Consider the following 23,996-nt stretch of genomic DNA (forward strand, 5'->3'; position numbering starts at 1 on the left):
ACAGCAAGAAACACCAGAAATGGGCTTCAAACATTGTACCTGTGTGGGAAATCGAACCAGGGTCCTCAGCGTTACCAGGGAACACTTAAACCTCTGGGCTATGCCATGAGGCGGCGTAATGAGTGGTGACTTGGTGATATATTGGATGGCGTTGAGTAATGCTCATTACATCAATCACTGGACAGTCTAATCGAGATCTGATAGCATACAGGTTGTTGTCAAATAGATGGAGTGAGTGAGTGAATAAGTGGGGAATCCAACCTGACTTCAGCGTGATGAGCGAACCCTAAATAGATGGAATTTTGCTGAGTGTGACATTAGACAAGGAACAAGGAAACAACGAATCAATGTCGAAGTTGACGTACATACAGACAGATCCTCATGAGACCGGTGCCAAGTGTGACATTAGACAAGGAACAAGGAAACAAAGTATCAATGTTAAAGCTGACGTACATGCAGACAGATCCTCATGAGACCGGTGCCACGTGTGACATTAGACAAGGAACAAGGAAACAAAGAATCAATGTCGAAGCTGACGTACATGCAGACAGATCCTCATGAGACCGGTGCCATTAATCTTGTTGTCCATGAGCAGGGTCTTCTGGTACTGCGCCGCCTTGATCAGCTCCATCACACCGTCCTCCGTGATCTGGTTCCCTGCAACACATTCACATCATATGTTCAGCCAGTATTTTTAGGATTTGGCATTATTTGTTATTGCAGTAGTGGTGGGTAGAGGGATAAGGGCAAGGGGTGAAAATCCACCCAAGCGCAAGTCACACCAACAAATCAACACGCTATTATTGTATACTATTATTGTAGAGACATTTGGAAAATGATGGGGGTGCCACCCATACCCAAAATTTGGCACTGGACAGTACACACAAACTCTGCACACACACATTACACATATACTTCAAATATTACTCACATTCCACAAGCAAACCACACACTATACACACATCACAATCACACAGCTGCAACACACGACACCAGGAAGAGCTGTTGAGGGCTATACATTGGCAGCTGTATAGTGTTGGCCCACTGAGATACCACATCTTGGTCTAACACGGTCAACACCAGCTGTGATGTAAGAATGTAGTCGACTTACTGGACAGCTGTATAGTGTTGGCCCACTGAGATACCACACCTTGGTCTAACACGGTCAACACCAGCTGTGATGTAAGCATGTAGTCGACTTACTGGACAGCTGTATAGTGTTGGCCCACTGAGATACCACACCTTAGTCTAACACGGTCAACACCAGCTGTGATGTAAGCATGTAGTCGACTTACTGGACAGCTGTATAGTGTTGGCCCACTGAGATACCACACCTTGGTCTAACACGGTCAACACCAGCTGTGATGTAAGCATGTAGTCGACTTACTGGACAGCTGTATAGTGTTGGCCCACTGAGATACCACACCTTGGTCTAACACGGTCAACACCAGCTGTGATGTAAGCATGTAGTCGACTTACTGGACAGCTGTATAGTGTTGGCCCACTGAGATACCACACCTTGGTCTAACACGGTCAACACCAGCTGTGATGTAAGCATGTAGTCGACTTACTGGACAGCTGTATAGTGTTGGCCCACTGAGATACCACACCTCGGTCTAACACGGTCAACACCAGCAGTGATGTAAGCATGTAGTCGACTTATTGGACAGCTGTATAGTGTTGGCCCACTGAGATACCACACCTTGGTCTAACACGGTCAACACCAGCTGTGATGTAAGCATGTAGTCGACTTACTGGACAGCTGTATAGTGTTGGCCCACTGAGATACAACACCTTGGTCTAACATGATCAACACCAGCTGTGATGTAAGCATGTAGTCGACTTACTGGACAGGTTAAGGTTCAACAAGACCCGGTTGCCGGCCACCATGAGCGTCTTCAGCTCCGACATGTAGTCCGCCACCTCCATCAGAGGGTTGATGACCTCGGGGACATCCGGCTGCTGTGGAAGAACAACAGAGAAACTGAAGCACAGTGTTTGGAGTCAGACTAGGGAGCCTGGTAGGTCGGTAAACTAAATGTTCAAATTAGATATGGTCATGTGTATTTTCAACATCATAAAATCAGACTGAACATTATGATTTTGTACACAACGACTGAGAGGACCAACTTTGACTGTAGCTCTGTGTGCTAAAACCATCAGCTTCTAAACATGCATGTCCAATGGTGTGGCTGCCATTTTGTGTTAAGTTAGTTGATAAATAACAGGGGTTCAAAAATCCCATCGCCCGACGCCCGGGACAAGTCAGTATTCATTTCGCAATCAAATAATGGTATCTTACTTGTCCGTGGGCTACTAGATAATTTCCACTAATGGTTTCAAACTGCAAATTAACTTGGATTTAATTTCATACCTGCTCAAAATGTAGCAATTACATTTCGCAATGATAATAAAGCAGAGAGAGCACCTTTAGAATACAGCACCACAACTTCTCGTGAGGACGATCTCTGCCGTAGGTCATGTTATCTTTCTTTGCTATTTATCACTTTTCAATAAATAGTCCAGTAAACATTAACATCAAATACCATGTTGATTTCTTCTCTCATAATACCATCATCATAATTATGTCAGGGCAAGTGGAAAATTAGTCAGGACAAGTTACTTTCCTTAAAGTCACTTGCCCTGTTTTACGCCACACTCAGCAATATTCCAGCTATATGGTGGCAGTCTGTAAATAATCCAGTCTGTGCAAGATAATTCAGTGATCAACAGCATGAGCACCAATCTGTGCAATTGGGATACGACATACGTCAACCAAGTCAGCGAGTCTGACCACCCAATCCCATTTGTTGCCTCTTAAGACAAGCATGGAATACTGAAGATCTTCACAGGTAGTTGATAAATAAAGGACGTGAACTTTTCAATCATATGCTATAACATAGTTAACTGTGAGTGTATTGAAGTGACCATGTTAAACACCACTGTTAGTTATGCTATTTTTTTAAGATTGTGAAATTTACATATATATAATATAAACCACGTTTACTCAATTTGGGTGCCAATATTTATTGGTTAGAATGTCCTAAATCTTGGCCAGATTGTAACTCACTGATGCTACTTGGAGCTTGCAACCTTGCCATTCCTGTCAGCATTGTTATTAACAGCAATTATCAGCAAAATGGTTCATCTTCTCTTTATAAGTATAATCAGTGTTATGATTTTTCACTAAAAAATCTTGCACATTTAATGACCTAAAGTCCACAAAAGCGTGACAAAGAAAACAGTGAACGTTACATAAAGCTTTGAGGATCTGAGTGTGCTCATAGCTCCATGTTGTATGGAGAGTGAGTGAGTGAGTTTAGTTTTACATCGCTTTTAGCAATATTCCAGCAATATCACGGCGGAGGATACCAGATATGGGCACCACACATTGTATCCATGTGAGGAATCGAACCCTGGTCTTCGGCATGACGATCATATGCTTTAACCACTATGTTATTCCATCGCCCTGTTGTATGGAGAACTACGGTTAGTCAGACATGAATTGAAAATGTTTTTGCATGCACTTGGTGTAAGAAGACATAACACTCTTAGGTTGCCTCGTTGATCATAGGTTGAAGGGATGCATGTTTTATGTTGTAAATCAAGCTTGACATTTAGATTTGCCAAATGGGAAGACACACAGGTATATCAAACATGTACAGGGCTAAATGGTGATTACAAATATAGGTAAAACACACCTGGATATCTTGATATTATACTGGGTCAGATTATCTCTTCACATGTGCTGAGGTGAAACAGGGCTACACTCAAGATTATATCACCTATATAGTGAGTGTGTGTGTGTGTGTGTGTGCGCGCGTGCGCTTGTACTAGACCAGCCAAGCATCGCTTCTATCGTGCTAGCCTACTTAAAACCATGGATACTCCACTCAGATACATATTGATACAGATACATACAGATACAGACACCTAGACACACCCTTAGTTTATCCCTTCAAGTCTTGTGCCAGGCAAGGCAATATCAAGTACCATCTTTTGACATCTGTTGGTCTTGCAATGCCAAGATGGAACCACCAATGGTTTATCGATTAGTCCACTGAAGACGTTTTTTTCAATGTGATAAGTCCAATTCTGGTGCCCTCCCACTGTGATATTGCTGAAATATTGATAAAATTGGCATGAAATTTTGCTGATTCACTTCTGTAGAGATAAACTACTTACCTCCTGCTCCTGTGGTGTGGGTTTCTTGTTCTTCTTGTCCTTTGTCTTCCCCACACTCTTCCCTGCATCAGCTGCTATAGAGGCTGTACAACATACATGTACATAGCTGTTGGTGGGTACCCGGTAGTGACACGATAAACATCAATACACATAGGGATTTCAAACAAGTGAGCAGAACACACTGTCAAATAGTCAGTCTTGTATCACGTTTCCATTTTACTTCAACATTATATTTTCATTCTTATTAATTAAAGAAGAATTGGAAAGAGATCTGGATGAAGACATTACCATTGAAAATACTTAACTAGAAAGTATGAGATGTTATACTCTATATCAACAGCAAGACAACAGTATGTTGCATATTTACATTCACTGCAACATTAAAACTCTAGTTTAACAATATATAGCAAATACATCATAGTGTCATTGAACAAAATTTAACATAGCTGAAAACATAACATGATGTTGGTGTGTGAGTAATGGTGAATTGAACTGGAACAGAAAGGTCAGTGCAGAGTAAATGTTATGAACTAGATGAAGTATTCAATTAAAACATAAAGTGATAACAGTAACACTGACACAGGAGTGATGTGTAGTGAAAGAAGAACTCAGTACCTGGTTCCTGAGCACTAGTTATATTTCAGAGATTTTTCACAGGCAGTTCCTGTGCTGCAGGTTTTTCCAGTTATATTGGTTGAGGTCATGAAACATGGCTTGTCACATAAAAACTTGTTGCAATCATGTAAAAAGCGTGCATGCACTTGGACTGGAAGGCACCGTTTACTGCTTCAGCTAGACTCCAAATGATTGCACTGATTAGTCCAGGGTAATTGTTTTTATAAAAATATAAAATGGGTGTACACAGTGTTGACAATATGGAACTACACATTTTGACAGAATTGACAAGCACATTGTTGATGAAATGAAGCAAGCACATTGTTGACAATAACAGGCAAGCACAAATTGTCACCAGATATGGCAACAATAACAGTATAGTACAGCACAAACTTCACAAACACCATTGATGTATGAGAAATATGAGAAATAAGTTAGTCTGTTGACACAACATTAGTACAAAAGAAAATAATTGTCCATCATGGAAAAACGTTGGTGAACATGGACGCATGCATCCACTGGTGTGCTGAGATGACAGGGGTGGATATTGTGAACAATTTAACCGTGGTATCCTGAATATAGCTGAATGACAGGTGTGCTGAAACAGACAAGCATGCTCACTGACAACAGACAGGTGTGCTGAGCCGGTCTTGCTACATCACAGCCTGCTCATTGACAACAGCGAGGGGGCATGCAGCATCAACAGCCTGCTAATTGATAACAGCAAGATGGTCATGCTACATCACAGCCTGCTCATTGACAACAGCGAGGGGGTCTTGCAACATCAACAGCCTGCTATTTGACAACAGCGAGGGGGTCATGCTATATCACAGCCTGCTCATTGACAACAGCGAGGGGGTCATGCTACATCACAGCCTGCTCATTGACAACAGCGAGGGGGTCATGCTACATCACAGCCTGCTCATTGACAACAGCGAGGGGGTCATGCTACATCACAGCCTGCTCATTGACAACAGCGAGGGGGTCTTGCAACATCAACAGCCTGCTATTTGACAACAGCGATGGGGTCATGCTATATCACAGCCTGCTCATTGACAACAGCGAGGGGGTCATGCTACATCAACAGCCTGCTCATTGACAACAGCGAGGGGTCATGCTACATCACAGCCTGCTCATTGACAACAGCGAGGGGTCATGCTACATCACAGCCTGCTCATTGACAACAGCAGGGGGTTATGCTACATCAACAGCCTGCTCATTGACAACAGCGAGGGGTCATGCTACATCACAGCCTGCTCATTGACAACAGCCAGGGGTCATGCTACATCAACAGCTTGCTCATTTGACAACAGCGAGGGGTCATGCTACATCAACAGCCTGCTCATTGACAACAGCGAGGGGTCATGCTACATCACAGCCTGCTCATTGACAACAGCGAGGGGGTCATGCTACATCACAGCCTGCTCAATGACAACAGCGAGGGGGTCATGCTACATCACAGCCTGCTATTTGACAACAGCGAGGGGGTCTTGCAACATCAACAGCCTGCTCATTGACAACAGCGAGGGGGTCATGCAACATCAACAGCCTGCTCATTGACAACAGTTAATGGGAACTTGCAACATCACAGCCTGCTGATTGACAACAGCGAGGGGGTCATGCTACATCACAGCCTGCTAATTGACAACAGCTAGGGGGATCTTGCAACATCACAGCCTGTTAATTGACAACAGCGAGGGGGTGATGCTACATCACAGCCTGCTAATTGACAACAGCTAATGGGAACTTGCAACATCACAGCCTGCTAATTGACAACAGCGAGGGGGATCTTCCAACATCACAGCCTGCTCATTGACAACAGCAAGGGGGATCTTGCAACATCACAGCCTAATAAATTGACAGCAGCGAGGGGATCATGCTACATCACAGCCTAATAAATTGACAACAGCGAGGGGGTCATGCTACATCACAACCTGCTAATTGACAACAGCAAGGGAGGTCATGCTACATCAACAGCCTGCTTGTTAGCAACAGTGAAGGTCATGCTGCATGACAGTCAGCGTGCTCGGTGATGATAGTGAGAAAAACATGCCACATGACAGTAAGGGTGTGGGTCAAGACAAGATCATACCAGTGAGCACGGACAGAAGTTTTAGGGCTGTTGAGGTGAAAAATCAAAGATTTGTTAGAATGGTGAATGTTAAGAGAAAAGATTAAAAGTTGTGATAATTCTTGACCAAAAAGAACTCACTCTGTTTCAAGAACATGGTTATGCTAAGGAAATGAGGCCAGAATGGACCTCTAACACAGGCTTTGACTATTACCTAAGAGCAGCTACAGCAACCTTCAGTAGTTAGATGAGGTTACTTCATGCAAAAACACAGAGGACAAGATCGCTAGATTAAACCCCAAAAGGCAAGGTTGCCATATTAAACCCCAAAATGAAAGGTCACGACATTGACTTCCAAAGGGCAAGGCCATGACACTGAATACTAACGGTTTATATCACAACATAAAGCTCTTGAAGCAAAGGTCACTAAAAATGCCCTTGAGGGTTGAAAACCACTAGCACCAGTATGCTGCTGGCAGACCAAATACATGTATTAGAACGGGGAGAACAGCTGATCTTAGGGACCATAGCTAATGATGCTGGGCAGAATAACTGATCTTAATGAGTATCTTATCCCTGGGAGAATAACTTCTTTGAATGGCATGTTTGAAGTTGCAGAATCAGATAAGGACAAAACTTTATGGATCAACAACTGCATCAACGTCGCATCGTCCAGAATAACGGAGTTGTTCATCCATTAAGTTTTGTCCTTATCTGGGGAGAATAGCTGATCCAAGTTAGAATAGCACATCTTGGAAAGAACAGATGATCATATTAAGAAAAGCTGATCCTTGGAAGAAAAGCAGATCTTAGCTGGGACTGCATAGGTGATCCTGAAGGAGCATTGCTAGGGACAATAGCTGATCATGCATAGGATCATTGGGACAATAGACTGGGACGATCCTGGGGAGCATCTTAGCTGATCTTAGGAACAACAGCTGATCCTGGGGGGGAGCATAGCTAGATGATCTGATCCTGGGGAGGGTCAATGGGGAGCTGATCCTCCTGGGGAGCATAGCTGATCTTAGGAACAACAGCTGATCCTGGGGGCATATAGCTGATCATAGGAGGAACAACAGCTGATCCTGGGGAGCATAGCTGAGCTGATCCTAGCTGATCCTGAAGGAGCATAGCTGATCATGGTGTCAATAGATGATCATGGGGAGCATAGCTGATCTTAGGGACAATAGCTGATCCTGGGGAGCATAGCTGATCATGGTGTCAATAGATGATCATGGGGAGCATAGCTGATCTTAGGGACAATAGCTGATCCTGAAGGAGCACAGCTGATCATGGGGACAATAGCTGATCCTGGGGAGCATAGCTGATCACTGGGACAATAGCTGATCCTGGGGAGCATAGCTGATCATTGGGACAATAGCAGATCACAAGAACTCAAGATTTCCTGAATGTCAGTACAATAGGATGGGGGGCAATGATCTTTTGAATTGCTGACTAAACCCATGTTCCTGAGGGTGAGATACAATACCATAAAAGTTTGGGTCATGGGGGCCAAGATGTCTTTAGTATTGCTGATTTAACCCATGTTCCTGAAGGTGAGTTACGACACTGATTAAACCCATGTTCCTGAAGGTGAGTTACTTAATAACGACAGAGAGAGTGGTGAGTGCAATGGACTGACACACGTGTGTGACATGTGATCATAGCGATGTTAGGTGAGTTGACAGCACTCTGTGGTGTAAAGACAGTGACTGTTCTGGTTAACTGACCTGGACGATGGTCTGAAACACCCACAAGTAGAAACCACATTAATAAACAAACTCCATACATAGTTTATTAATACTGATGTTAAACAGGCATCCGTCCATCACCAAACACTAAGTCAGGGTATGAATGAGTTTGTATCTGTATCAACTCAGCTTCTGAATAAGTTAACAAGTCACTGAACATAGAAACGTGAACCCAATATACAATCCCAAACAAAGATATTAGTATGTATAATACAAAATGTGACATTAAATAATGACATTTTGAGAATAATTCTGAGATTATAACACATTAGCTGTTTTACTGCATCAGCATTGGAGCGATGTATGGACCTTAGGTACCACCAGCTCCCTGACCTGCCCTCCATGTTTATCAGGCCGTACTGCCAAGGTCACCGACTGGCTCGCTGTATCAGTAAACCTATCCATGGTATTAAAGGCAGGATTAACAGCACAACAGCACTGTAGTGCTCAGCTAGATTTGTGGTAAGGTGTGAGAGGACTCGTGATATAGGATACGGTCATCCCCATGATAATTGTTACATAAACCAGTCAAGGTGTGAGAGGACTCGTGATATAGGATACGGTCATCCCCATGATAATTGTTACATAAACCAGTCAAGGTGTGAGAGGACTCGTGATATAGGATACGGTCATCCCCATGATAATTGTTACATAAACCAGTCAAGGTGTGAGAGGACTCGTGATATAGGATACGGTCATCCCCATGATAATTGTTACATAAACCAGTCAAGGTGTGAGAGGACTCGTGATATAGGATACGGTCATCCCCATGATAATTGTTACATAAACCAGTCAAGGTGTGAGAGGACTCGTGATATAGGATACGGTCATCCCCATGATAATTGTTACATAAACCAGTCAAGGTGTGAGAGGACTCGTGATATAGGATACGGTCATCCCCATGATAATTCTTACATAAACCAGTCAAGGTGTGAGAGGACTCGTGATATAGGATACGGTCATCCCCATGATAATTGTTACATAAACCATGGATAACATGAACATTAACATACACCAGCAACATCAGCATTATGAAACAGATATTTCAACAAATAGACATGATTAAGTTGTTAGCAGAAGGTCAACCACAGGACATAATTACTAGTTGGGTCAGGACACACTGACATGTTACATAAACACAAACATTTTGAGTGAGTTGGGTATCATGCTGTTTAAACAGTCTCCCAGTTACATCTCGGCATGTCAGCTTCATGTGGTAAGAAATCCTGAAGGGATGCTGGTCTCAGATCTTTACCATTTTGGTGCTACCCACAGGCACAGGTCTGGTACTGACAAACCCCAATACACTGGCAAACCAGGATTCAAACCCAGAATGGCAGGAAGGGACATTTTGACACAATTTGACATAGATTGTGGTACTATGATGACTGGGCCACCAAGCCTTCAAAACATCATCTATGGAATGTTTCAACATGGGCAAAACAATTTTCAAAGAAAACAAGATGGCCCCTTTGACAGTGAAGTCAAGGCCCACAAAATTCAGTATCATTAAATTCAGATCTTGTACTCGGATACAACAGGATCAGATGACCTCAGAAAACCAACAGTGTAAACTTCTTAATAAGTAACTAAGACTTATTAATTCTGATACATATTCGGATGAGTATCAGACTACTGTACAAAGTTGTACGACCGGCTCTGAATGTAACTATTAAAGGCTGCACCATTACATCACTATATTGTTACCACTTTAAACACCAGGTCATTTCTGAGGGCCATGGTATCTGTATCCATGGTATCTGTGCTCATGGGTGCTCCACTTACACTGACTGGACAAACTTATATACAGGGATAACCTGAGGTTGTCACATGAGTTGTAACTGAGCAAAAGATCTGACTTCAATTAGACCAGCCAAGAGCTAGAAACAATCAACATTGACAGGGCAGACTGAAGCAGGTGGGGAGGGCACAGCCAGGGAGACACATGGAACTATCAAAGAGATGGGAGGAGCATCAGAGATTTGGAGGGTGTCATGGCATTATCAGATAGTTTAGGGAAGGTGTGGCACCATCAAAAAGATGGGAGGGAATGGCTCATGAGAGAGGTGAGGAGGGCGTGGCAACAGCAAATCATTGACTAGAACATCACAGTACAGGACAGACACCATGGCAACCAGCCAGTCGTAGACTAGAGCATCAGAGTACAGCACAGGCACCATGGCACCAGCCAGTCGTAGACTAGAGCATCACAGTACAGGACAGACAACATGGCACCAGCCAGTCGTAGACTAGAACATCACAGTACAGGACAGCCACCATGGCACCAGCCAGTCATAGACTAGAACATCACAGTACAAGACAGCCACCATTGCACCAGCCAGTCATAGAATAAAACACCACAGTACAGGACTGCCACCATGGCACCAGCCAGTCGTAGACTAGAACATCACAGTACAGGACAGCCACCATGGCAACCAGCCAGTCGTAGACTAGAACATCACAGTACAGGACAGACACCATGGCACCAGCCAGTTGTGGACTAGAACATCATAGTACAGGACAGACACCATGGCAACCAGCCAGTCGTAGACTAGAACATCACAGTACAGGACAGACACCATGGCAACCAGCAGGTCGTAGACTAGAACATCACAGTACAAGACAGCCACCATGGCAGCAGCCAGTCGTTGACTAGAACATCACAGTACAGGACAGCCACCATGGCAACCAGCCAGTCGTAGACTAGAACATCACAGTACAGGACAGCCACCATGGCACCAGCCAGTTGTGGACTAGAACATCACAGTACAAGACAGCCACCATGGCACCAGCCAGTTGTGGACTAGGAACATCACAGTATTGGACAGCCACCATGGCACCAGCCAGTTGTGGACTAGAACATCACAGTACAAGACAGCCACCATGGCAACCAGCCAGTCGTGGACTAGAACATCACAGTACAGGACAGCCACCATGGCAACCAGCAGGTCGTAGACTAGAACATCACAGTACAGGACAGCCACCATGGCAACCAGCAGGTCGTAGACTGTAGAACATCACAGTACAAGACAGCCACCATGGCAGCAGCCAGTCGTGGACTAGAACATCACAGTACAGGACAGCCACCATGGCACCAGCCAGTCATAGACTAGAACATCACAGTACAAGACAGCCACCATTGCACCAGCCAGTCATAGAATAATACATCACAATACAGGACAGCCACCATGGCAACCAGCAGGTCGTAGACTAGAACATCACAGTACAAGACAGCCACCATGGCAGCAGCCAGTCGTGGACTAGAACATCACAGTACAGGACAGCCACCATGGCAACCAGCCAGTCGTAGACTAGAACATCACAGTACAGGACAGCCACCATGGCAACCAGCAGGTCGTAGACTAGAACATCACAGTACAAGACAGCCACCATGGCACCAGCCAGTCGTAGACTAGAACATCACAGTACAGGACAGCCACCATGGCAACCAGCCAGTCGTGGACTAGAACGTCACAGTACAGCACAGCCACCATGGCAACCAGCAGGTCGTAGACTAGAACATCACAGTACAGGACAGCCACCATGGCAACCAGCCAGTCGTGGACTAGAACGTCACAGTACAGGACAGCCACCATGGCAGCAGCCAGTCGTAGACTAGAACATCACAGTGCAGGACAGCCACCATGGCAGCAGCCAGTTGTGGACTAGAACATCACAATACAGGACAGCCACCATGGCAACCAGCCAGTCGTGGACTAGAACATCACAGTACAGGACAGCCACCATGGCAACCAGCAGGTTGTGGACTAGAACATCACAGTACAGGACAGCCACCATGGCAACCAGCCAGTCGTGGACTAGAACATCACAGTACAGGACAGCCACCATGGCAACCAGCAGGTTGTGGAATAGAACATCACAGTACAAGACAGCCACCATGGCAGCAGCCAGTCGTAGACTAGAACATCACACAGTACAGGACAGCCACCATGGCAACCAGCCAGTCGTAGACTAGAACATCACAGTACAGGACAGCCACCATGGCACCAGCCAGTTGTGGACTAGAACATCACAGTACAGGACAGCCACCATGGCAACCAGCCAGTTGTAGACTAGAACATCACAGTACAGGACAGCCACCATGGCACCAGCCAGTTGTGGACTAGAACATCACAGTACAAGACAGCCACCATGGCAACCAGCCAGTCGTGGACTAGAACATCACAGTACAGGACAGCCACCATGGCAACCAGCAGGTCGTAGACTAGAACATCACAGTACAGGACAGCCACCATGGCAACCAGCAGGTCGTAGACTAGAACATCACAGTACAAGACAGCCACCATGGCAGCAGCCAGTCGTGGACTAGAACATCACAGTACAGGACAGCCACCATGGCACCAGCCAGTCATAGACTAGAACATCACAGTACAGGACAGCCACCATTGCACCAGCCAGTCATAGAATAATACATCACAATACAGGACAGCCACCATGGCACCAGCAGCAGGTCGTAGACTAGAACATCACAGCACAAGACAGCCACCATGGCAGCAGCCAGTCGTTGACTAGAACATCACAGTACAGGACAGCCACCATGGCAACCAGCCAGTCGTAGACTAGAACATCACAGTACAGGACAGCCACCATGGCAACCAGCCAGTCGTAGACTAGAACATCACAGTACAGGACAGCCACCATGGCACCAGCCAGTCGTAGACTAGAACATCACAGTACAGGACAGCCACCATGGCAACCAGCCAGTCGTGGACTAGAACGTCACAGTACAGCACAGCCACCATGGCAACCAGCAGGTCGTAGACTAGAACATCACAGTACAGGACAGCCACCATGGCAACCAGCCAGTCGTGGACTAGAACGTCACAGTACAGGACAGCCACCATGGCACCAGCCAGTCGTAGACTAGAACATCACAGTGCAGGACAGCCACCATGGCAGCAGCCAGTTGTGGACTAGAACATCACAATACAGGACAGCCACCATGGCAACCAGCCAGTCGTGGACTAGAACATCACAGTACAGGACAGCCACCATGGCAACCAGCAGGTTGTGGACTAGAACATCACAGTACAGGACAGCCACCATGGCAACCAGCCAGTCGTGGACTAGAACATCACAGTACAGGACAGCCACCATGGCAAAACCAGCAGGTTGTGGAATAGAACATCACAGTACAGGACAGCCACCATGGCAACCAGCAGGTCGTAGACTAGAACATCACAGTACAGGACAGCCACCATGGCAACCAGCCAGTCGTGGACTAGAACATCACAGTACAAGACAGCCACCATGGCACCAGCCAGTCGTGGACTAGAACATCACAGTACAGCACAGCCACCATGGCAACCAGCAGGTCGTAGACTAGAACATCACAGTACAGGACAGCCACCATGGCAACCAGCCAGTCGTGGACTAGAACGTCACAGTACAGGACAGCCACCATGGCAGCAGCCAGTCGTAGACTAGAACATCACAGTGCAGGACAGCCACCATGGCAGCAGCCAGTTGTGGACTAGAACATCACAGTACAGGACAGCCACCATGGCAACCAGCCAGTCGTGGACTAGAACATCACAGTACAGGACAGCCACCATGGCAACCAGCAGGTTGTGGACTAGAACATCACAGTACAGGACAGCCACCATGGCAACCAGCCAGTCGTGGACTAGAACATCACAGTACAGGACAGGCACCATGGCAACCAGCAGGTTGTGGACTAGAACATCACAGTACAGGACAGCCACCATGGCAACCAGCCAGTCGTAGACTAGAACATCACAGTACAGGACAGCCACCATGGCAACCAGCCAGTCGTAGACTAGAACATCACAGTACAAGACAGCCACCATGGCACCAGCCAGTCGTAGACTAGAACATCACAGTACAAGACAGCCACCATGGCCCAGCTGCGAAGTACAGAAGCCAGGTGAAGGCAGCAATATTGCCCTGAATCAACTGGTCACGATTACGATTACAACTAACCCTACCAGAGAATACAGGAACTGACTGTACAGTCTGTAGTTTGTAGTTTACACAGTCCATGGAGTTCTTCAGGTGATGCTGGTGTCCTATTATCCGTCTGTGTGGGTTAGAAGGATGTGATCAGTCGAGCGTCTGTGTGTGGGTTTGAGTGTTGTGGACAATGCATCTTCAGATAATGCAGCTTTCCTTTTGTATAGAAGGATGTGATTGGACCAGCGTCTGTGTGGGTGTGGGTGTGACTGTTGTGGATGATGTATCTTCAGGTGATAAAGATGTCCTGTTATTTAGAAGGCTCATGATCGTACCAGCATCTGTGTGGGTGTGAGTGTTGTGGACATTGTATCTTCAGATAATGCAGCTTTCCTGTTATTTAGAAGGATGTGATCGGACAAGCATCTGTGCAGCGGGTGTGAGTGTTATGGACAATATATTTTCAGGTGATGTAGATTTGCTTTTAGCAATTGCAGAACTTGTGGAGTGTGAACACTGAATGTTCAGGTGTAATGAACACTGTATGTTCAGGTAATAATGTAGTGGACACTGTATGTTCATGTTCAGGTAACAATGTAGGTGGACACTGTATGTTCAGGTAATAATGTAGTAACACTGTATGTTCAGGGACACTGTATGTTCAGGTCAGGTAATAACATAGTGAACACTGCAATGTTCAGGTAATAATGTAGTGGACACTGTATGTTCAGGTTATAAAGTAGTGGACACTGGATGTTCAGGTAATAACATAGTGAACACTGCAAGTTCAGGTAATAACATAGTGAACACTGTATGTTCAGGTAACAATGTAGTGTAACACTGTATGTTCAGGTAATAAAATAGTGAACACTGTATGTTCAGGTCCTAATGTAGTGAACACTGTATGTTCAGGTAATAACGTAGTGAACACTGTATGTTCAGGTAATAATGTAGTGAACACTGTATGTTCAGGTAATAACATAGTGAACACTGTATGTTCAGGTAATAACATAGTGAACAAAGTTCAGGTAATGTTAATAACATAGTGGAACACTGTATGTTCATAGGTAATAACTGTAGTGAACACTGTATGTTCAGGTAATAACGTAGTGAACACTGTATGTTCAGGTAATAACTGTATGTAGTGAACACTGTATGTTCAGGTAATAACATAGTGAACACTGTATGTTCAGGTAATAACGTAGTGAACACTGTATGTTCAGGTAATAACGTAGTGAACACTGTATGTTCAGGTAATAACATAGTGAACACTGTATGTTCAGGTAATAATGTAGTGAACACTGTATGTTCAGGTAATAACATAGTGAACACTGTATGTTCAGGTAATAACGTAGTGAACACTGTATGTTCAGGTAATAATGTAGTGAACACTGTATGTTCAGGTAATAACGTAGTGGACACTGTATGTTCAGGTAATAACGTAGTGAACACTGTATGTTCAGGTAATAACATAGTGGACACTGTATGTTCAGGTAATAACATAGTGGACACTGTATGTTCAGGTAATAACGTAGTGGACACTGTATGTTCAGGTAACATAGTGGACACTGTATGTTCAGGTAATAACGTAGTGAACACTGTATTTTTCAGGTAATAACGTAGTGAACACTGTATTTTCAGTAGTACACAACATAGTGAACACTGGATGTATTCAGGTAATAATGTAGTGAACACTGTATGTTCAGGTAATGTAGTGAACACTGTATGTTCAGGTAATAATGTAGTGAACACTGTATGTTCAGGTAATATAAATGTTCAGGTTATAAAGTAGTGGACACTGTATGTTCAGGTAATGTTGCTTTGTTGTTTTCAGTTGTATTACTGAAGTGTTACAACTACAGAGGAGTGTTATCACAACAGTGTCAATGTGTTCGGCCTTACGACACTGTGATCACACAACAGTGTCTAGGAGAGTGCGTGTTAGACTCAACACTGCTATTAGTATGCATTTTAGTAAAATCGTTAATTATAAGAAACTTTTGAAAAACTGAATAAAAATATCTTGTAAATTTCTATGCAGACTTTTCCCTGTAGAGCTATATTAGATTTCCATGTAAGTCAGAAATCCTACAACATTAACACACTGTAAAGTTACACTGGAATCTGTGAAAGAAGGTATGTAACTTGTTAAAATCCAGAGCATCAGTTAAATGTAAATATTAAGTTTGAGTATCAGTTTCAGGTCAGTCATAAGCTTGAGACAAATCAGTTTGTCAAGGGCCAAAACAGAAAGTGCAACGTTGTCAGTAAAAACTTCCCAAAGCAAAACATAAGGAATTATCTAATGATGTCAACATGCACAGAATCAGTTAGGTCAACATTTCTGATTTCGATACCATGAAATATTCACGGTTCGTTGCTATGATACAAATAAACATCATGTGCCCCTATCGATGCCAAAATACTGAACAATTTAAAGCAAATTCTCAGAACAACCTATGAATCTACACTAACCAATTCTTCCAGGGTAAAGTCTGTCACAACAGTTGTTACAAGAACTAATCGAGTCAAACAGCTCAACACTTCAGCTACTCACCACCAGAACTGCGACCACCAATAGTTGGGTTAGCACCTGCTACAAACAGTAAGCCATTGTAAGCTGGGACTACATGGTATGGATGGGTTAGCACCTGCTACAAACAGTAAGCCATTGTAAGCTGGGACTACATGGTATGGATGGGTTAGCACCTGCTACAAACAGTAAGCCATTGTAAGCTGGGACTACATGGTATGGCTGGGTTAGCACCTGCTACAAACAGTAAGCCATTGTAAGCTGGGACTACATGGTATGGATGGGTTAGCACCTGCTACAAACAGTAAGCCATTGTAAGCTGGGACTACATGGTATGGATGGGTTAGCACCTGCTACAAACAGTAAGCCATTGTAAGCTGGGACTACATGGTATGGATGGGTTAGCACCTGCTACAAACAGTAAGCCATTGTAAGCTGGGACTACATGGTATGGATGGGTTAGCACCTGCTACAAACAGTAAGCCATTGTAAGCTGGGACTACATGGTATGGATGGGTTAGCACCTGCTACAAACAGTAAGCCATTGTAAGCTGGGACTACATGGTATGGATGGGTTAGCACCTGCTACAAACAGTAAGCCATTGTAAGCTGGGACTACATGGTATGGATGGGTTAGCACCTGCTACAAACAGTAAGCCATTGTAAGCTGGGACTACATGGTATGGCTGGGTTAGCACCTGCTACAAACAGTAAGCCATTGTAAGCTGGGACTACATGGTATGGCTGGGTTAGCACCTGCTACAAACAGTAAGCCATTGTAAGCTGGGACTACATGGTATGGATGGGTTAGCACCTGCTACAAACAGTAAGCCATTGTAAGCTGGGACTACATGGTATGGATGGGTTAGCACCTGCTACAAACAGTAAGCCATTGTAAGCTGGGACTACATGGTATGGATGGGTTAGCACCTGCTACAAACAGTAAGCCATTGTAAGCTGGGACTACATGGTATGGATGGGTTAGCACCTGCTACAAACAGTAAGCCATTGTAAGCTGGGACTACATGGTATGGATGGGTTAGCACCTGCTACAAACAGTAAGCCATTGTAAGCTGGGACTACATGGTATGGATGGGTTAGCACCTGCTACAAACAGTAAGCCATTGTAAGCTGGGACTACATGGTATGGATGGGTTAGCACCTGCTACAAACAGTAAGCCATTGTAAGCTGGGACTACATGGTATGGATGGGTTGCTACAAACAGTAAGCCATTGTAAGCTGGGACTACATGGTATGGATGGGTTAGCACCTGCTACAAACAGTAAGCCATTTGTAAGCTGGGACTACATGGTATGGCTGGGTTAGCACCTGCTACAAACAGTAAGCCATTGTAAGCTGGGACTACATGGTATGGATGGGTTAGCACCTGCTACAAACAGTAAGCCATTGTAAGCTGGGACTACATGGTATGGATGGGTTAGCACCTGCTACAAACAGTAAGCCATTGTAAGCTGGGACTACATGGTATATGGCTGGGTTAGCACCTGCTACAAACAGTAAGCCATTGTAAGCTGGGACTACATGGTATGGATGGGTTAGCACCTGCTACAAACAGTAAGCCATTGTAAGCTGGGACTACATGGTATGGATGGGTTAGCACCTGCTACAAACAGTAAGCCATTGTAAGCTGGGACTACATGGTATGGCTGGGTTAGCACCTGCTACAAACAGTAAGCCATTGTAAGCTGGGACTACATGGTATGGCTGGGTTAGCACCTGCTACAAACAGTAAGCCATTGTAAGCTGGGACTACATGGTATGGATGGGTTAGCACCTGCTACAAACAGTAAGCCATTGTAAGCTGGGACTACATGGTATGGCTGGGTTAGCACCTGCTACAAACAGTAAGCCATTGTAAGCTGGGACTACATGGTATGGATGGGTTAGCACCTGCTACAAACAGTAAGCCATTGTAAGCTGGGACTACATGGTATGGATGGGTTAGCACCTGCTACAAACAGTAAGCCATTGTAAGCTGGGACTACATGGTATGGATGGGTTAGCACCTGCTACAAACAGTAAGCCATTGTAAGCTGGGACTACATGGTATGGATGGGTTAGCACCTGCTACAAACAGTAAGCCATTGTAAGCTGGGACTACATGGTATGGATGGGTTAGCACCTGCTACAAACAGTAAGCCATTGTAAGCTGGGACTACATGGTATGGCTGGGTTAGCACCTGCTACAAACAGTAAGCCATTGTAAGCTGGGACTACATGGTATGGCTGGGTTAGCACCTGCTACAAACAGTAAGCCATTGTAAGCTGGGACTACATGGTATGGTATGGATGGGTTAGCACCTGCTACAAACAGTAAGCCATTGTAAGCTGGGACTACATGGTATGGATGGGTTAGCTGCTGCTACAAACAGTAAGCCATTGTAAGCTGGGACTACATGGTATGGATGGGTTAGCACCTGCTACAAACAGTAAGCCATTGTAAGCTGGGACTACATGGTATGGATGGGTTAGCACCTGCTACAAACAGTAAGCCATTGTAAGCTGGGACTACATGGTATGGATGGGTTAGCACCTGCTACAAACAGTAAGCCATTGTAAGCTGGGACTACATGGTATGGATGGGTTAGCACCTGCTACAAACAGTAAGCCATTGTAAGCTGGGACTACATGGTATGGATGGGTTAGCACCTGCTACAAACAGTAAGCCATTGTAAGCTGGGACTACATGGTATGGATGGGTTAGCACCTGCTACAAACAGTAAGCCATTGTAAGCTGGGACTACATGGTATGGATGGGTTAGCACCTGCTACAAACAGTAAGCCATTGTAAGCTGGGACTACATGGTATGGATGGGTTAGCACCTGCTACAAACAGTAAGCCATTGTAAGCTGGGACTACATGGTATGGATGGGTTAGCACCTGCTACAAACAGTAAGCCATTGTAAGCTGGGACTACATGGTATGGCTGGGTTAGCACCTGCTACAAACAGTAAGCCATTGTAAGCTGGGACTACATGGTATGGATGGGTTAGCACCTGCTACAAACAGTAAGCCATTGTAAGCTGGGACTACATGGTATGGCTGGGTTAGCACCTGCTACAAACAGTAAGCCATTGTAAGCTGGGACTACATGGTATGGATGGGTTAGCACCTGCTACAAACAGTAAGCCATTGTAAGCTGGGACTACATGGTATGGATGGGTTAGCACCTGCTACAAACAGTAAGCCATTGTAAGCTGGGACTACATGGTATGGCTGGGTTAGCACCTGCTACAAACAGTAAGCCATTGTAAGCTGGGACTACATGGTATGGATGGGTTAGCACCTGCTACAAACAGTAAGCCATTGTAAGCTGGGACTACATGGTATGGATGGGTTAGCACCTGCTACAAACAGTAAGCCATTGTAAGCTGGGACTACATGGTATGGATGGGTTAGCACCTGCTACAAACAGTAAGCCATTGTAAGCTGGGACTACATGGTATGGATGGGTTAGCACCTGCTACAAACAGTAAGCCATTGTAAGCTGGGACTACATGGTATGGATGGGTTAGCACCTGCTACAAACAGTAAGCCATTGTAAGCTGGGACTACATGGTATGGATGGGTTAGCACCTGCTACAAACAGTAAGCCATTGTAAGCTGGGACTACATGGTATGGATGGGTTAGCACCTGCTACAAACAGTAAGCCATTGTAAGCTGGGACTACATGGTATGGATGGGTTAGCACCTGCTACAAACAGTAAGCCATTGTAAGCTGGGACTACATGGTATGGATGGGTTAGCACCTGCTACAAACAGTAAGCCATTGTAAGCTGGGACTACATGGTATGGATGGGTTAGCACCTGCTACAAACAGTAAGCCATTGTAAGCTGGGACTACATGGTATGGATGGGTTAGCACCTGCTACAAACAGTAAGCCATTGTAAGCTGGGACTACATGGTATGGATGGGTTAGCACCTGCTACAAACAGTAAGCCATTGTAAGCTGGGACTACATGGTATGGATGGGTTAGCACCTGCTACAAACAGTAAGCCATTGTAAGCTGGGACTACATGGTATGGATGGGTTAGCACCTGCTACAAACAGTAAGCCATTGTAAGCTGGGACTACATGGTATGGATGGGTTAGCACCTGCTACAAACAGTAAGCCATTGTAAGCTGGGACTACATGGTATGGATGGGTTGCTACAAACAGTTAGCTGGGACCTGCTACAAACAGTAAGCCATTGTAAGCTGGGACTACATGGTATGGATGGGTTAGCACCTGCTACAAACAGTAAGCCATTGTAAGCTGGGACTACACATGGTATGGATGGGTTAGCACCTGCTACAAACAGTAAGCCATTGTAAGCTGGGACTACATGGTATGGATGGGTTAGCACCTGCTACAAACAGTAAGCCATTGTAAGCTGGGACTACATGGTATGGATGGGTTAGCACCTGCTACAAACAGTAAGCCATTGTAAGCTGGGACTACATGGTATGGATGGGTTAGCACCTGCTACAAACAGTAAGCCATTGTAAGCTGGGACTACATGGTATGGCTGGGTTAGCACCTGCTACAAACAGTAAGCCATTGTAAGCTGGGACTACATGGTATGGATGGGTTAGCACCTGCTACAAACAGTAAGCCATTGTAAGCTGGGACTACATGGTATGGATGGGTTAGCACCTGCTACAAACAGTAAGCCATTGTAAGCTGGGACTACATGGTATGGATGGGTTAGCACCTGCTACAAACAGTAAGCCATTGTAAGCTGGGACTACATGGTATGGCTGGGTTAGCACCTGCTACAAACAGTAAGCCATTGTAAGCTGGGACTACATGGTATGGATGGGTTAGCACCTGCTACAAACAGTAAGCCATTGTAAGCTGGGACTACATGGTATGGATGGGTTAGCACCTGCTACAAACAGTAAGCCATTGTAAGCTGGGACTACATGGTATGGATGGGTTAGCACCTGCTACAAACAGTAAGCCATTGTAAGCTGGGACTACATGGTATGGATGGGTTAGCACCTGCTACAAACAGTAAGCCATTGTAAGCTGGGACTACATGGTATGGATGGGTTAGCACCTGCTACAAACAGTAAGCCATTGTAAGCTGGGACTACATGGTATGGTTGGGTTAGCACCTGCTACAAACAGTAATACCATTGTAAGCAGGGAGATATGGTAAAAATGGGTTATGCTTCTGCTACAAATATTTGAAACAACTTGTATTTATGTCAGATATATGAAACTAGTAATGTTTCTGTGATACATGAAACAAGTTGTATTTATGTGAGATATATGATACTAGTTGTGTTTCTGAAAAATACATGGAACTGGTTGTGTTTCTGTGAGATATATGGAACTAGTTCTTTCTGTGAGATATATGGAACTAATTGTGTTTCTGTGAGATATATGGAACTAGTTGTGTTTCTGTGAGATATATGGAACTAGTTGTGTTTCTGTGAGATATATGGAACTAGTTGTGTTTCTGTGAGATATATGGAACTAGTTGTGTTTCTGTGAGATATATGGAACTAGTTGTGTTTCTGTGAGATATATGGAATGGAACTAGTTGTGTTTCTGTGAGATATATGGAACTAGTTGTGTTTCTGTGAGATATATGGAACTAGTTGTGTTTCTGTGAGATATATCTGTGAGTGAGATATGGAACTAGTTGTGTTTTCTGTGAGATATATGGAACTAGTTGTGTATATGGAACTAGTTGTGTTTCCTGTGAGATATATGGAACTAGTTGTGTTTCTGTGAGATATATGGAACTAGTTGTGTTTCTGTGAGATATATGGAACTAGTTGTGTTTCTGTGAGATATATGGAACTAGTTGTGTTTCTGTGAGATATATGGAACTAGTTGTGTTGCTGTGAGACATATGGAACTAGTTGTGTTTCTGTGAGATATATGGAACTAGTTGTGTTTCTGTGTGAGATATATGGAACTAGTTGTGTTTCTGTGAGATATATGGAACTAGGTGTGTTTCTGTGAGATATATGGAACTAGTTGTGTTTCTGTGAGATATATGGAACTAGTTGTGTTTCTGTGAGATATATGGAACTAGTTGTGTTTCTGTGAGAGATATATGGAACTAGTTGTGTTTCTGTGAGATATATGGAACTAGTTGTGTTTCTGTGAGATATATGGAACTAGTTGTGTTTCTGTGAGACATATGGAACAAGTTGTGTTTCTGTGTGAGATATATGGAACTAGTTGTGTTTCTGTGAGATATATGGAACTAGTTGTGTTTCTGTGAGATATATGGAACTAGTTGTGTTTCAGTGAGATATATGGAACTAGTTGTGTTTCTGTGAGATATATGGAACTAGTTGTGTTTCTGTGAGATATATGAAACTATAGGTGTGTCTATGGAATATAGTGCATATTGCAGTCAAAATTCCAAAGAACTCTCATGAGTTGAGTTTTTGCTATTAATGCATCTATTATGGTATTAATGAATACTATTGATCTTAAAGAAAACTGTCTGCAGTAAAAACCTGTGTTCCTATGTCTGCACACAAAGGCCAGTCTACATAGGCTCATATCACGTCTTCATCAAAACCTGAACAAATACTGCATGAAACATGAACCAGCATCAAAACCTTTCAAATATCTTGACAAAGTAGGAGCTTATCAATTGGTATAATATCATTACAGAATTTACTGACCAACAAATAGTCACAGAAAGGAGCAAGAATCACTATTGTGAAAAGTATCACAGATTAATGGGCAAATTGAAACACATAAATGAAACACTCAACAAGTAGATGTATGAAATCAGTACATGTTTAACCATACACATTGTAAATATGTTTTCTTTATAGTAAGAACACTCATATCAGCGGGAGTATTTGAGAAGTACAAGCACACAGGATGAAGGTCAGACACAGCTGTAGGAGGGTCAGAAACAGCT

The 23,996-nt window shown here is 44.2% G+C and overlaps 1 protein-coding gene across 1 annotated transcript in view; it reads right to left on the reverse strand.

The window, feature by feature from the left end:
* LOC124284375 (leucine-rich repeat-containing protein 71-like) overlaps positions 1-23,996 on the reverse strand; it is a 70,999-nt gene that overhangs the window by 2,544 nt on the left and 44,459 nt on the right. The window contains 5 exon segments of the mRNA XM_046720462.1: positions 542-657; positions 1,848-1,962; positions 4,186-4,268; positions 8,602-8,613; positions 17,114-17,152. Coding sequence (XP_046576418.1) covers positions 542-657; positions 1,848-1,962; positions 4,186-4,268; positions 8,602-8,613; positions 17,114-17,152 — 365 coding nt within the window.

This window comes from Haliotis rubra, unplaced genomic scaffold (genome assembly GCF_003918875.1).
Source record: "Haliotis rubra isolate DU_JTF1 unplaced genomic scaffold, ASM391887v1 Scf335, whole genome shotgun sequence".
Taxonomy (NCBI): Eukaryota; Metazoa; Mollusca; class Gastropoda; order Lepetellida; family Haliotidae; genus Haliotis; species Haliotis rubra.